We start from the raw sequence: 16742 nt of genomic DNA on the forward strand, positions 1-16742 counted from the left end.
GAATCTCAGAAGACAAAAAGAGAATAAATAGATCAAAATAAATAAAAAGAATGACTAAAAACTTCCTCAAACAAATGAAAGATGATAAAGTCAAATAAGAAATCCTATGAACCCGAAATAGGGAATGAATATAAATAAATGAACAGCTGGACATGTTACAGTAAAATTGCTGATCATTAAAGATGAAAAATAAAATCAGAATTCCATTCACAAAAAGTCTTTATCCTCATAGGAACAACAATACAAATGTATTTTGTTACAGTGATAGAACACTAACACATGATGTTAATGCATTCACAGCAAATAAAAATGAGATAAATGACCAGAATGAATGGATTAACTTAATCAAGTACCCAGAGAAAAGAAAATCTAACTATGTTTAAGATCTCTTTGCAATAAATTATTAGGCATTGTGACATAAATAAAGGAAATCAAAATAAACACAGAGATAAAGCATGTTCAGGAATCAGAAGACTCAATATTGTTAGCACACTGATGCAAATGCTCAAATGCTGATAGGCTTCTTTGAGTGTACGTGTGACCATGTGTGTGAGATTCGGCAAGCTAATTCTAAAGTGACAATTAAAACCAAAGAGTTGGGAATGGAAGAACATCTTTACAAGGAACAAGATGGGATTAACTGACTCTCCCACCATGGGAGGTTACTATGAAGCCATAGTAGTTAAAAGTGTGCAACTGACTCTCAACAAAGTGCAGACAAATAGTCCAATGGAACTGGCAGGGTCGCAAAAGAAAAGGACTTGGACCATGGCCAGAGAGACATCATGCCCTGCCCCTGCAGCTTAGAACCTCCTAGGGGTGGAGCTGATCATTGGGATTTTTCTCTGCATTAATATCTTCAGCTAAGCTCAAAAGCCACCTCTCCCAACACATGCACATGCCTGAGAATGCACGTGTGCACACACACCACCTAGGACTCCCTAAGTTTTGGGGAGTTTTAAAAGTGTATTTGCTGGGCTGGGCTGGGGATTGAACCAAGGCCCTCTATCATGCTCTGCAAGTGCTCTACCACTGAGCTACACCCCCAGCCCAAGTCTGTCTGTCTGTCTGTCTGTCTCTCTCTCTTTCTCTCCCTCTCTCCTTGTCTCTGTCTCTGTCTCTCTGTGTCTCTCTCTCTCTCTTTCTCTCTCTCTCTCTCAAAACTCATTAGGAAGATGGAGAATGGGAATACACACACGAGGCTATAAAACTTAAACATTTCTGTCTTTCCTCCAAATCCTTCTCCTTTAATCTGCTGCTCCTTCTCTTCCCAACTTCTCTGGTCGAGCCTTCATTTCTTCCGTGCTTTTGCTACTTCTCTATTTTTTGTTTTGTAGAACCATTTCCCTCTTCCCTCAGTTTCCTTCACCTCCATCTCTAACCACCATCTTGCTTGTCAGACAAAAGTCCTCTTGAAAATTTTCCCTAAAGCAGAAAGCAAAATTGGAAAGTACTTAACATCTGATGTCCCCACCCCACCGGATATTTTTGCCTGTGGTTTGAGGTCTCTCCCGGAAAGTCTATCATTAATATGACCAGGAAATGAAAGAACCTCTTCCCTGTGGGATGAACCCTTGTGCTGGGGGCTTTCCTCATGCTGGGCCCTAGGTGTACATGCAGTACATCCTGGAGTCACTTATCTCCAAGAAGCTGGCATCCACCACCTCTAGACAAAAGGCAATGAAGGGCACAAAAATGCCACCTGGGCTACGGAGGAAGGGCTGACTTCTGGGCATGAGACCTGGGTGGTCACACAAGGCCCCCACCCCTAAGAGCCCTGACTGACTTTCAAGCTCTGCTGTCAGCATTTTGAAATTCTTAGTAATTGATAAACAAGGTGCTCCACATTTTCATTTTGCTTGGGGCAGTGCAAATGACGTGGGCAGCCCTGTGCCCAGGGAGGGAGGGAGGTGAGGCCCTGCATACTTGCTTGGTTTTACAACAAAAGCAAAACCGCTGATCTGAGTCTGACGTGAGATCCTTTCTCTGGCTTCTCAGAAGCCATTTCCTCTTTTCAGCGCTCAGTTGTCCCCCTGGGCTTGGTGGCTGAGTGCTCACTTGCTGTTTCCCTGAATCTCTGAGGTTTGTGTCTTGCTCACTTACAATAGTTTCACAATACCAAAAGAAGGGTCTTTGTCACCTGGCACCAATTGCCTGCCATGGGTCGGCTCCTTTTTCCTCTCCCTCATGCTGCTTCTTGACCTTGCATTTAGCCTACTGATTCCCGCACTCCTACCCCAAGCCTACGTTTGGCCCACAGAGCACCTTCTCTGTTAGGGAAGCACGGCTCTCTTCTTGTGACCTCTGTGTTCTGTTACATGAACTTCCTTCTGCCTGGAAGGGGCACAGAATTGGCTTTTCTCATTCGCCCCAGCCCTGTTGCCCTTTTTCTAGATAAGTCAGGTCTTAGCCTGGAAGAAAGTCATCATGCTAAAAGGTCTCCCTGAGCACCTGCACATCCCTCTTCAGAGCCATGAACACGTTAGCATGATAACATCTGTAAGGCCACCTCTGTTTCACTTAGAGGTGGTGGCCTTAGAGTCTTGCATAGCCTTGATAAATGTTTGCTAACCTCAAAGGTGAGTCAGTGAGTGAAAATGTATGTGCAAACCTCTGCACCAACGGTTTTCTCATTGTGAGCTTCTCTTTCTGGTTCCCTTTCTAAAACTATTGTTCAACACACACCAGGTGCTCCAAAGTGTTTGCTCCAGATAGCAGAAACCCGGAGGACTTGTGTGATCACCGAGCATCCTCCAGGGGTGTCACCCAAACTCAGGCTTGGGATAGATCCCCATAACTTCGGTCCTGACTTAACTGTGTTCTTTAAGGATGCCTGGGGGGATCTGGCCAAGGTCTCTCAGATCCAGGAGGATGCGTTTCTCTTTATGTAGTAATAAACCTCTTATTGTTGCCTAGAGAGTGACAGGAAGCAGTGGAAAAAAAGCAGAAAATTGTAACTGTCTGTGCCAAGGGTATAGAATTGCAGTGAGTGCCACAGGAGAGATGGTGCTTTGGAAAAACACCAGGAATGGACCCTGAAAGAACTGTTCTCCTTACTTACTGGTGGGAGGGGCTAGAGATTTCACGATCACCCCTCTCTCCTCTCTCCATCTTCTTCCCATGACCTCAGGCTCTTACTTTCTACCTCCTGTTCACTGACATCCATGTGATATCTGATATCTTTCTTTCCAGGAGCTTCCTGCCTCCCTATCATGCAATAGAGCTTTTCCTTCTTGTGGTCAGCTCCCACTTCTCCCTGACCCTCCTTTCTTCCATGAAACCAAGAAGTTGGAGCTTCTCTCCTTCCCATGTTCCTCTGCTCCTTTTAAAAGGCTGCTTCCCCTTCTCTGTAAGGTATTCCCAGGGGCTCCAGGATTTCTCTCTCCAAACTACTGAGGAAATTGCAAGAGCCACAAGGCCAATATGTGTTGGGCCAGCCAATGGAATGCAGAGAATGACCTCAGACTGAGTGCTTACTACAGGCTGGAGAGGTGCTAGAAAGGGACAGAGAAATCAATCCAGGATCCATGAACACAAGGAAGAGTGTCGTTCTAACCAGACCTGAACTCTTTTAAATGGAACAGGAAGTCTTTGGAGAGTGAGAACTGGACCATTAGAAAGGTTCCTGTAAAGGTTGAACTTGCAGGGTTGATGAGAGGGAATTTCTGCACTGGAGAGAAGGTTAGCTTTTATGGTTTTTCTTGACTTTTAAGCGTCTACAATTTTATTACAGGGTTACAACCCATAATGTGGTTTATATTTCAAAATACAGTACTTAATTAGTTGTTTCTCTAAACTCCTTCTGAAGTAAATCAGCTTCATACAGTGGTAATTAGTTTATTGGTAGAAACAATGACAAAACCTGCAACACACATAGTTTTGTAAGTGTGGCTGACTATTGCTACTCTGCCAGTATTTTCCATAAGCGAGATCTTTCAGTATCCCTGAGAAGATGTCAAAGTAACTTAATCCAGTTAATGAATAATGGGAAAATAAAGAAATAATTAATAAAATGGAATATTCTAAAAATGCTGGAGCCAGATTAATCAGACTTCCAGACACTGGAACATGAGTTTCTTATTAATTGACATTCTTACAATTGGAGTAAACCCAGAAAATAAGATTATATTTAAGGGTGTAATGGTAGGATTTTTGTAAGTCCCAGTGGTTTCTTTGGCAAGGTTGGCCCTTTGGGACACATAGCTGGGACATGTGGTAGACTAGACTTCATGTGGCAATAGTACACTCAAGGGGCTATGGCTTCTCTATTCAGGTCTTGGTAATGATCAAAACATACTACCACAGTTCAGCCACACAAGGGCTTATTTCCCTCTAAGATACACAGATCTTGGTAAGTGGCCCGGAGCTCATACAGTGATGTGAGGACATCATCACAGACCTTATCTCTTTTAAACCTCAGGTCTGCTAGCATTTGGCCTTGAGGTACACAGAGCTGCTCCCTCTCAGTCCTCAAACAGCATCCTGGACAGAAAGATGGAAGAGACCTGGATGGAGGGATGGCATCCTGTCCCGAACAAAACACACTTGGAGAGATTGCAGTTGGCATAAACAGGGGTCTCACTGGCCACAGCGGTATCAAATGCCCAGCTCTTGGACACTTGGAAGCACAGTTCTTCTGGTAGGGATTATTACTTCTCCAAGTTGAACCTGAGTTTTGTTGTTGCAGAGGGGATCGGATGGATATCAGGCAGGCAGCCATCAAAGTCTGCCTTTTCTTGGTTGTCTCCATCGGAGATGAGGTGACTCACTTGGTGCTCTCTGGGGTTCACAATGAGCTGTGGGCTGTGTTTCAACTTGAAGGAGCTCAGGAGGCCATTATATTGCTACCCTTCACCCATCTGTTCTCAACCCTTAAAATGCAATGATAAATGTTGCTCCCTTCAGGCCATGAGTCACAGTTGCTCCTCTTGCATCCTCCTTGTGCTCTCAAGGCTGCCGAGGGAATCCATCCTGCTTGGATTCCCTCCTGGGGCCATAAGGAAAGATCCTGAGGCTTTCTTATTGGTGCTTTGACTTCCTTCCCGAGTATCTCCCACCCACCGACACTTGACCTGAGTCCCTTTTTCCTGGACTCAGTGCTGCTCTTGCTGCCTGTTAACACTGTCTAGGCAGCACAGGACTCCTACTTGGGACAGGTCAACTGCGATTTGTTTAAGCTAAAAAGAAGGTCCTACTTTTAAAGAAGAAAAGGTTTACGGCTCCCCTGACATACTCCAGGACTCCTTTCTTGCAGAGCCTGGGAAGAACCACTGAAAATAAGACTCAGACATTTTAGAACTGTCAGAGAAAAAGAGCATCTACTGTGATACTCTTGGGTTGCAAAGGAAGACACTGAAGTCAGAGAAAGGGGGAGGAAGTGTTTTATTCAAGGTGTGGGTATGATAGAGCTCTGGGGGAGAACTGGGGGTCTCAAGAAGTGCAGAAAGGGCTAGCAGGAATTCTCTTTCTTTCTGCCTGAGCCTGTGTTATACATACTAGATGTGATCAAACACTATAGTGAATGTATAAATTTTAGAAAATGTATTATGGTAAAAGACACATTGCCATGAATCAAAGACACATCCCACTGTGCCTGTCACCTTCTGAAGCAGTTCTGGAAGTCCTCTTTCATGAGTGTCTTTATACAGTTTGGGCGCCTGGATGCCCTGAACTGACTCAAAACATTGACCACTCATGGTCATTTTGACCTGAGGGAAGAGCCAGAAGTCACACAGTGCCAGGAACAACAAATAAGTTGGATCAGGACGCTGTCATATTTTCACAAGGCTGGCTTTCTGTTGGATGGCATCTGGCTACAGCATTTATGGTGTTTTTATCAAATCTTATAAAGACATTCATGAAAGAGGGCTTCCAGAACTACTTCAGAAAGTGCCAAGAAGGATGGGACAAGGGTGTTGAAAATGAGGGGGAATATTTTGAGGGGGACTCCTGGCAGTGAATCTTTTAGGGTATGATTATTTTTAAAATGCAGTCATTCATTCTACTCTTTGACCCCTCCTTGTGCTGTCATCATTCAGGCACCTGTGAGTGTAGAATGCTCCAAAGCTCTAGATAATTAAGGCAAAGCGATGAGTGGGTGGCATATGGTGTTGTGGCTACCAGATCCAATCCCCGATCTGCCATGTTTTGGTTAGTGACAATTATCTGCAACAGAAAACCATGGCAACATACCTTATGTGCTTTGGGGAGGACTAGATGGATTCATACTCAGAACAGGACCCAGGAGAAAGGGTACGGAAAGGTCTCGCTTCAGTCACTGTTAGTTATCTCCTCAGCAGGTTCTAAATCCTTGAATCCCATAGATCGAGCTGGTGCACATCCTGAAGAAGCGTGACAAAGAGCCAGTGGGGACATTAAGTTTTAAGTCAGGATGGTTGGTTCTTGTTACCAGCAGTAAGGGATTTTCTCATATCACAAAATAAAAGGATTTTTCCCCAAATCATTCAGCCTGACACAAGATACATGATCTGTGACAGGAGACGTTTTTTCTGGTCTGCTCTTAGGAATGGTCTGTCTCTCCTGTCTGTGTTTTTACCTTCAGGAGGAGTGTCTATTTTGTCTTCTCTTTTCAAAAATGGGGTAAACAGAACCTACCTGTCTCATGTATCAGCATAGAAGAAATAGTCACACCAAAGATAAGTATCCAAGGAATTCTTATGGCCAATCAAACTTTTTTCTAAAGGACTCCTAAATTTGACCATATTTTAATTCTCTTAACAATGTTATGGTAGCCGACCACATTTTGAAATTATCTTTGTCTTGCTTGGGATTTGAATGGCATGAAAATTCCCCCTCTACTTCCCTGCCCTCTCCCAGGGGTCGTTTTTCCCTCTCTTTTCTCTGCCCTGCTTGCCCTTTGACCTCGCCTAGCTCTGCTGTTTCCACAGACTTCTGAATCTAATTAATGTCTCAGTGGCTATATAAATGAGTTATGCAGGCAGGAGGATGCTGGAGACTTTGAGGAACGTGCATTCCTTAGGGAAAACCTCCTTTCGTTAAGGAAAATGCAGGAATGCACATACTCAGGGGTAGAATGCTAGCAGAGTGTAAAACTCCAATCGTGCGTTCACACTCAATAAATATCTGTTGTCTGATAAGAGCATGAAACCTGGGGAACATCGACGCTGACATCTGGACAATCATCAGTCACTATGGAAGCTGGCTGAGGGGACAGATTGTCCAAATATGCTGCCATCCCAAATTGGCTTTGGCTGCCCAAGCAGGGTGTTGCCCACCCCCACTTTCCAGCCAGTTTCCAGCCATTGGCAGGGAGATGGTCCTGAGGGGATCACGCCAGTGACCTGGCTCCCAGGGCCCCAGAATGTACTCCAGGGCTCCAGGACAGCGGGTGAGTAAGGAGGAAGTTCTCCGCCAGAGGAGACTGTCAGAGAGCCCAAGGCAGAGATGGTCCCTATGCCCCACGTTTCCATGGAAACATAGGAGGAGTGATGACAGCCAGCACAGCCGCACCATCTGCTCAGGACCTGGTGAAGGATGAACAAAACAGAAAGGCATCTTGGCGCCCAGGCTGGAAACCACTCTGAGATACCTGTGGAGAGGGAAGAGCCAGAGGACACTCCAGCTCCTGGGTGGATTGAAAATCCATGCTGTCCTGGGGCTTGACATATTAGCATGTAATTTGCAAGCAGAAAGCCTAGAGGGTGTATCCTGCAATCCCTAGCTACAGTTGCAGACAGCTAAGAAGTGTCTGGAAGGAGAAGCAGACAGGCCGATGCCTCTGCTGGAACAGGAGAGAATGGTGTTCCCACACTCAAGGCTGGAGGAGTGGAGCTGGGGTTAGGGAAGCTTAATGATCCCCTTGTGGCTCCCCAGCAAGGCCACCTGCAGAGCTGGCTTTTTTTTTCCTGGAGAAATGGTGGGATCCTGAAGAGGGAAAATCCTGCCCAGTTACAAAGGCAGCTTGAGTTGCGGCCAGCATGCCTTTAGCATAAGGCATGAGTGAATAAAGCCACGGGAAACTTCTTCTGGCGATTGTACCTAAGGGAAGAGTTCAGTGAGATGCTGATGCTTGCTTAGGGTCCACGGAGCAGCCACCACGCTCCACGTTGGCACCAAGTGCCCGCCTGAGTCCCAGATCCAGCAGGACAGGTTCCCTAGTGCTCTTACTGTGTGCAAAGCAGCCTATGAGGAAGGCAGGCAGCTTCTCTCCTTCAGCAACCCTGTTGGAACTGGGAGGTTTGATATGTGTGTCTTCTTGGGGAGAATTTGGATCCTAAGGTCAGTAAACCAAAGCTATTGAAGCTTCATAGAAAATGACATTTTCCAATTTTAATTTTGCATGTAAGCTGTCCCTTATCCTTCATCCTCTTCTGGTCTTCCCTTTCAGACCTGGCAGTCTGGCCCTAGAAATTTCAGGGACCTCTTTGGTGTTAGGGTTTAAGCTTTTGACGGCCGATGAAGGGCTTGCTTTTGTTCACGCACCTAGAAGTAGAAAGATAGTGGGGGCATCTTCAAAAACCAGATAAATAACAATAAAAAGTTCTGCCCACAAACTGCTCCCCATTTTACTTGTGCAAACTATTAATTTAGATTTATTTCCAGCACATCTTAGAAAACAAAGATATGTACAAGGATTACTTGATTTTCTTCAAAAGCTCCCACTGTCCAAGTGGACACGATCCAGAGCATACACCTGAAATAAAAATGAGAATGTGACTATTGGAACTTAACCCTCCTGCCTGGAGAAACATTTTTAAGTGCTCACAGTGAAACTGCTTCAGGCTCAAGCACACTCACACAGCAACTCGAGGGCTCAGTTTAAATTCAGGGATTAATCTACCCATTCCCTGGAGCTGACTTAGAGGCCACCTTTCTGAAAAAGCTCCACGACCAACTCAAAAGCCCCCGTTTGTCTCTCTTTCCCTTTCTGGAACCTTCTATTTATCTTCGGCCTCCCTAAGGAAGGGCACATCTGAATCTTGAGCACAAAGCCGTGTGGGACTCGCACAGTAAACAGGGTTCTGTTTATCCTCCTTTGCATAAACAAATGTGGAGGGAAGGGAAGGGCAGCCAGATCCCCCAGAGGGCCAGGAGGTCCCTTCTGGAGAAGCTTCCCAGCTGCATCCAGGAGCCGGAGGAACAAGACATGTGTCTGGTTCAGCCGTGGAACTTGCAGTTCCGAGACAGGGGCTGTTCCCCTGGCCGCCCTTTCCACCCCCCAACCCCAGCCTTTGTTCCTGGGAATGCCGTCTCCATGTGAGGGTGCAGCTCTCACTTTGCCAGAGCAAACATTTCCAACGAGGCTTATGCTAAGGAGATACTGCTCTGGTCATACAGCATTTCTTCTCCCTCTGCAGAGTGGGGTTTGGGGAGCCTGCCCTTCACACCTGTACTTCTCCCTATATTCATGTCCTCTTTGTTCTTGGTGTTTCCTTGTTACTACTTCTACCTCAGGAGGGAGGTTTTTAAGAGTGGGAAGGTATCAGCTTGTAAAACAATGATTCTGTTTCCTCAGAGTATGTTGAGGCACATTCGTCCATAATTTGGCATTTTACACTCTGCACTTTCCTTATGGATGCTGATAAAGCAAGGGCTACTTTGGAGCTGGGGGGGGGTGCTGATCAGTTTGCAACAACCCCTGCCCCTTAAATAAGCAAGAATCCTCCTTGGCCTTTTGATCTGCTACCTGTGTCCAGAACTTAGTGTGTCTGTCCTCTTTTGGAGGTGGTGAGGTGAGGTGGAGCAGGCGTCCTTAGGTCTGACCCTGGAGGGACCCTGGGACCCCACCCCCGCCAAGAGTCTGCATTTCAGGCAGCCCAAACAGTGATGCTTCTTGTCCAGAAAAGAAACAAAGGACAGAAGCAATGAAAGGGCTCCCCAGGGCAGGGCATGTGGGGTTTGGCACAGCATGAGGTACACTGCATCGATCTGAGCTGCTCTCTCCAGGAATTCTGGGGACTCCGGAGCCAGGCTCCCTGAGCTGTGGCCAAGGACTGGTCCTGCTCAGGGACCCAGGTGGAGTTCCTGGACTGAGGCCAGCAGTGGAGGAACAGAGCAATGGCCTGATCTCCAGGCTCTCAGACTGTCCACACCAAGGAGCTATGGTAGAAAACATTCTTCAAAACCAGGAAAGCAACAGTGACAAGGACTTGAGTTTTTGGGGCCACTCTGATACTCGGCCATCCTCCCAGCTGAGGATCCCTCTGCTATTCTCCAGAGAAATTTGCAGGGAACGCCCAGAGGCCTCCCCCTGTGCGTGTGTGTGTGTGTGTGTGTGTGTGTGTGTGTGTGTGTGTGGTGTATGTGTGTGTGAGAGAGACAGAGACAGAGACAGAGAGAGACAGAGAAAGAAGGAGAGAGGGAGACTGGCCAGCTGGAGGGCCAGTGGGACCCCCACACCCCGCAGACTGCGGTTGAGTCCAGGTCGTTTTGGAAGAGGTTCCCTTTCCTCCACTTCTCTTTATTTCACTTAACTTACTGACTCCAGATATTTGAACCGATTTGTTTACGGCGCGACTGTGGGCTGCACAGTTAACTCTCACCGCGCCACAGGGGATTTCCCAGCATCCACCCCCAAACCTGCAGCTTGCACCCCGACCGCTAGCCAGCGCGGTGCAGGAATCCAGTTCGGGAACTGCACAGAAGAGTGCGCAACCCGGACCGGACCGGAGAGGCGGGTGAGGCCGAGGACAGGGATGCGGCAGGCAGGCCGACCAGGCTCAGCATCCCCTTGCCCAGGGCGCCGCCGCTGCCTCGCCGTTTCCGCCTCCCCCTTCTCCCCGCAAGTCCCCGGGAGCCCTTCGCCCCCAGGCTGCAGGATCGGAAAGATCCCGGGGGTCTAGGAGGAGGAGTGCGGCCGGGCGGCGCGGCCTGTAAGCTCCCAGGACCCCGGGAGCGGCGCGGGGAGCGCAGGGGCGCGCGGGGCGGGGACGGCGCGGGGCTCAGGGCGCGCGCATCTCGGCCTCGCCGCGCACACGCGCTCCCGGAGGAGAAAGGGGCGGCGCGGAGCTGGGCGGCGGGGCGGCTGCGGCGGGCCGGGCGGCCCCGGGGAGGAGGCGGCGGCGGCGGCGGGCGGCAGGGGGCGGAGCGGGGCGCGCGGGCCGGGGGCGGCGGCGGCGGCGCGGCGAGCTCGCCGCTCTCCGCGAGTGTGCAGCGCGCGAGCCGGGAGCGGGTGAGCGCCGGGCAGGCGGGGGCCGGGCGGGGGCTCGGGGTGGCGGCCCGGGGGCGGCGCGCGCGCGGGCGAGGCCGGGATGCACCTTGAGCGGCGCCTTTCCTTGCAGCGCGCGGGCGGCCCGAGCCTTGGAGGCGGCGGCGGCGTTGGCGGCGGCGGCGAGGGCGACAGCGGCGGCGACGCTGACACCTCCCACCATGGACAGCTTCGACTTAGCCCTGCTCCAGGAATGGGACCTCGAGTCGCTGTGGTGAGTCCCAGTGCCGGCCGCTCCGGCCCTGCGGGAGCGCGAGGGGACCCGGCGGCGGCCCGCGCGTCCTCACCTGGGCCGGGGGCGCGGGGCAGCGCGGCCGCCGTGGGGGTGGGGTGGGGTGGGTCAGGGGCGCCCGTCGCGCGGCCCGGCCCCTTCCTGCCGCCCAGGCGGCTGCATGCTCGGCCGCCTGCCCGTCCGTGTGCTCTGGGTCCTGTCCCCTCCCCTCGGTGCTGCCCGACCCAGCCCAGGCGCCAGGGATCCGGGTGCCAGGGCAGAGCGCAGCCGTGGACAGAAAAGAAGCGGTTTTTAGAACGTGTCACTGATGCCTGGCGATCCACCCTGGGCCACCGGCCCCTCTCGGCTCCCTGCCCTGGGATCGCGCCCCTTTCCTTCCCTGCTCTCCCAGAGCCCCGGGCTTCACCCCCACGACCCCCTGGAGTTGGCGCTGCAGAAAGAGCCTTCCAGGAGGACGCTCAGCCTCCTCCCTGCCTGCCCCGCTCCGGGCGGCCGAGTCCTCTCCGTCTGTCCCACCCACTTCCACCCGAGCCGAGCCGGAAAAGTGGGCGCGCAGGGTAGGAGGCGAGTGCGTTTCTCCGTGTGGGAATTCCAGGGGCCGGGCGCGGGAGACTCCTTTCCTGGAGAGTCACCATTCCTCTGGGCCCTTTCTTCACACCTCGCCACAGTTGCACTCCTCCTCCTGTTCCTTTCCCTCCTCCTCCTCTCCACCCCCAACCCTCTTCGGCCCGCGTCCCTCTCTGCCACGCTTACAGCTCACAGCCTGGGACGCACTCTAGGTTCTGTTTCTCCGGGCTCTCACGTTAAGGGGCCGCTGTAAGGACATGGCAGGTAGAAGCAGCTTAATTCCTGTTGTGAGTGCCTTAAAAATCCCATTGGCTGCTTCTGCCCCCTTCTTATTACCTCCACCCCCACCCCTGCTTATCTCTTAGGTGTTTGTTACCGACCCCATTCAGGTGGTAAAATTATTGCCTGCATATTCCGTGAGGAAGGGACCGGGTGTTGCATTGTAATATTTACGGGGACGAATATCTGCTGGAACAAGCATATTAACTGCACTCTGTTCTGCCTCTGGTAATCGCTCATGGTAGCGCCGAGCCCCCCCGCCCCGCCCTGTCCCCTTTAATTCGGCAAAGAGTTCACATGTGTCTGAAGTTGCGTGTGTGCACATGAATATGCAATGCACAATTTTAAAGCTGAACTGCTTTATGATTTATGGCTCATATAGATGATAGGTGGCTATGTGGGTATTTTCAGTGATTTAGGCTCCCAGCGACTTTTATTTTCCTAAAGACAGGTGTAACAAAATAAACTAGACACAAAGCTAGCGCATTATCGAGCAGTCTCTTACAAAAGATCCGACGGTGGCTGGGTACGGCTTGTGCTGCACAATGCTGGCATCTATAAAACGCACAAGGATGGGCCCTAATGTAATAAAACTTGTATATATTACACTGGGAACTTCAAAGAGCCAGTGTAGAAAGAATATGAAACACGTTATTACTCTATAAAAGTTGCTAATTACTGTGTTGCTGCTCTGGAGGTTATTTCAGCCTTTCATTTACAGATACCTATTATTTTACAGGTTTACGATTTGAAATGTTGGTCTCTGGAAGAAATTCAATAGGTTTCCAGACAGCAACTGTACTTTAAAAATGACTTTTGCTTTTTTAAAAGGCAGTCTTGTGCACTCTGAGGGAGGGGCTTATTGTTTTGGCATATTTTAATGCTACCAGGCTATTTGCTGACTCACACTGGGCCCCCTCCTGAGTTTTTAAAGTAGGATTTTGAATATATCAGCTGTCATCTGTGGACTCTTCCAACCTGTACTATATTTTCCTTTGTGTTCCTACTTTCCAGCTGAATAAATCACAGAATAAATGTATGTGGATTTGACTTGAAGTTTATCTTCCGTGCAATACTGAACTTGTATTTTTTAAAAAATAAGCGTTATTAGAAAAAAGAACTGTAAATGCAATCAATTTTAATACATCAGTTCTTTGGCTCATGAAAATATGTGGGCTTTCTTGATTAAAATAAAGCAGGACAGTTGGCATGAATGTTTCTCATTTTGCAGCGATAGAATTTACATCTGACCAAAGCTTTCGTGTTTCTGATAAGTTAAAGACAAATCGAAATCCTTTAGTATGTATTTCCAACATGGTCAGACATTTTCTCAGTTATGGGTCAATTTTGGGGTGGTATTTTATTTCTTAGTTTTATGAGTCTATGTTTGCGGTACACAGTGTTGCATTCCTTGTGGGGAGTTGGACCCTGGTATCACACATGGTTCTTTTTACTTCCCCTTCTCCTTCCTGGTTGGTATTTTCAAGCTCAATTTTATGATTTACTTAAAAATTTAAGTTTTGTTTTACTTTTAAGCTTCTAAGTGATCTAAGATAACTAATATTTGAGTAGTTTTTTGTGGCTTTGATATGTTTATATTTCTGGATTCTTTGCTTGACTCTCATAACAGCCCTGGAAGTGGTAAATGGTAGAAGTCCCATTTTACAGATGAGGACATTGAACTATAAAATGACTTTGCTGACATTTGAAATATGATATCAGACGCTTAAAAACTAGCATTTACTGAACACCTATTATCTGACATTGTTCTAGATACATTTTGTGGTTCGGCTCATCTAATCCTGATGGCAGAGCAAGTACTGTTAACAGTCCCATTTTACAGAAAGGGAAATTGGAAATCCTGGGAGATTAGGTTACAGCCCAAGATCATACATTAAAAATGGAAGATCCATGTTTGAACCAAGAATTAGCTTCTCAGCCCACTTTTCTGACTTAAAACTCAGTACATTTTCTAGAATATTGAAGATGTCTTTCAGTTTATGAGTGGGGCTCTGAAATTAGTTACAGAGCAAAAGCTTGATGGATTAAAAGTTAAGGTTCTGTTAAAATATCAAAGAGAAGTCGTACCATAAGTAGTATTGATCTAACATCAAAGATCTGAAAACAAATGCCATGATTTAGGAAACGATGCTTGTCATTTATCAATTAACTTCTCAAAGTAGATATACATTTTTTAAAAAAAAAAAGACCATTGGACTACTTCCATTAATTCATCATAGAAAACACTTTTCTCTCCAGGGGGAAGGAGGAAGTACAGATTAATAGCAAAAGAGAATATTATTTTAAAGCCCTGACAACTTTATCTAATTGGGGGTATCATTTTCCAGTAAAACCAATTGGCATTTTATTAGTTGTGAGCATGGCTTTGAACTTGAGGTTGCTTATTCTAGCGGTACAGAGTATCCTCAAATGACTGCAGCTATAATAGGAAGGGAAGAGGTCAAAACTATTGCACATAATCAATAGAGACAATCAATTGTTAATTCAAGGGCTACCTACTCTGCCTCCCTGCACACCATTGCCCCACTCGGAAACAGCCACACTTAGGCTTCCAGGTGGGTCTTTTGAGTGTGAGTTATGGGAGGGTTATGCTACTCAGCCACACCTGAAAGAGGAGAAGCACAGGCCTCCTTGCCAATTCTAATCCTCCTTCCCATTTCTAGAGTGAAGCCAAAGTGGAGAACTTGAAGCACAGAAAAGCTGATTATTCCCCACCCCGCTTCATTTGATAAAGTTGAGTCCTGAGACTTGAGGATTCTGTACATATTCAGAGACCAAATTGCAGAGGATCATAGCCCACTACTCCGTCTCTTCATCTGTTCCCTCCTGCCCTTTCTCCTGAGTTCACCAGCTACATGCCATGCAAGCCATTCCCAGGACCTTTTAAATAGTGACCATCCCTCCCCACAGGTTCACTGTTGCTTTCAGTTACCACATCACACATCCTCCTTGGTCATCTCTTAGGTGTAATGCCTCGTGCTGATTACTACAGGGGACGCGGAGATGAGGAAAGCGTGGGTTGTAAATATTGTTGAGCAGGAGAATGAGACAAGTACTTACATGCAAATGGCCATTTTCGCCACTGGCCAGTTAGAAAACTTACCATGTTTGGGAGTAGAATGAGTGGTGGAGGAGGGATAGAGGAAAAACTGAGTTAAAAAAAAAAAAAAAAAGGCTTCCGTGGAAGAGGTGCCCTTTGAACTAAGCTTTGGAGGATGAATGGGATTTTTGCAGACAGTGGGGGTGGGGTATTGAGAAGACATGGAGGCATCTTGGGCAAAGAAAGACCTCGAACAAAGGCTTTCATGGTGTCTCTGAAAGATCCCTTTATGAATCATGGCGGAATTACCTACGCCACATCTTTTAAAGATGCAGAACTTTGTAACTGTGAGATGGTTTCAGTGAATAAGGAAAGTTTTTCAAAATGAATTTATACTTGTAGCTAACCTTCCTTAAGTGTGAACATGTTTGTTATTGGAGAAAACTGCAAAATGAAAGAGAAAATACTCAGATCCTGTTGCTCACTCTGTCCCCCTTCTCTGTAGCTTCATGTTGAACCAGAATCCATAGTCTTTTGTTCATTGTACTTTATGTTCTTCCAAATTGGAACCTTCGAAATTTAACACATGCCTTGTTTCATACTCATCAATTTGTTCTACTGAGAGTGTTCACAGAATATGAGCCATTACTGTAGCATAGGTGCTCCAGGGGAGTAGCTTTTGAGAGTTTTAGAGCCACGACCTACAATACATTTCACATTGCAATCTAATACCCATGCACACGTCTACCCGTAACTGAAACAAGTGTTGTGAAATAGCTCTTATTCTTATTGTGCGTGATGGATGTTGATATTTTCTAGCCTCTTTTCTTTTGACATTTTCCACCCAGGAGTTGAAATTTGCGGTTTACAACCCTAGTGTAGGGTATCCCAAGGGGGGAGAGAGAGAGAGAGCGTGTGTCCTTTAGAAGTTTAGAATCCGTGCACATAGATGGCTTCTGTACTGAAGCCACATTGCCCATGGGCGGGGGGCACGGGCACATTCTGTCCAGAGAGGAAAATATTCTTGTCCTAGTGACATTTCATATGGATCCTAGGGAAGGAGAGTTCAGGAGGAGGTGACAAAGAGGGAAATCCACATGGAGGGAAAATGGGGGGTGAAATGTGGAGGGAATAAAGTAGGGAGCTTGTTTGAAGGTTTAGCTAAGCAGGGCGGGTAGGCCGTGGAACAAAACTCCTGTCTGCAAGAGAAGACTGAGGCAGAGTCACGAACAGTTCAGTCTCCACAGGATGCTTTCCAGGGCACCCAAGGATGCCCTTGTTTCTTTGCAAATCAGTCTTTGGTGGATGTGCCCAGGCCATGGCTTTCTGCAGGCCCCGGAGGTCAGGTTCCCGAGGCTCTTCATAGAGCCGAAGCTCCTTAGACCCCTGATCTTGGCTCCAGATGTTTTCCTCCA

General features: G+C 47.8%; 1 protein-coding gene across 12 annotated transcripts in view; it reads left to right on the forward strand.

Annotated features, from left to right (window-relative positions):
* The window catches only part of Aff3 (ALF transcription elongation factor 3), a 502385-nt gene that overhangs the window by 16846 nt on the left and 468797 nt on the right, over positions 1 to 16742 (forward strand). For 3 of the 12 annotated variants that reach the window (XM_063229850.1, XM_063229845.1, XM_063229849.1), the window contains exons 1-2: positions 10327 to 10658; positions 11262 to 11402. In XM_063229850.1, the coding sequence (XP_063085920.1) occupies positions 11350 to 11402 (53 nt within the window). In that variant the 5' untranslated portion in view covers positions 10327 to 10658; positions 11262 to 11349. Of the gene's footprint in view, positions 1 to 10323; positions 10659 to 11011; positions 11153 to 11261; positions 11403 to 16742 lie in introns of those variants that run through there. The other 9 variants (XM_063229844.1, XM_063229848.1, XM_063229851.1 and 6 more) reach the window with 7 other exon arrangements.

The sequence above is a fragment of the Cavia porcellus genome, unplaced genomic scaffold, assembly GCF_034190915.1.
Source record: "Cavia porcellus strain 051 isolate PalLab524CR breed Dunkin Hartley unplaced genomic scaffold, mCavPor4.1 scaffold_18, whole genome shotgun sequence".
NCBI lineage: Eukaryota > Metazoa > Chordata > Mammalia > Rodentia > Caviidae > Cavia > Cavia porcellus.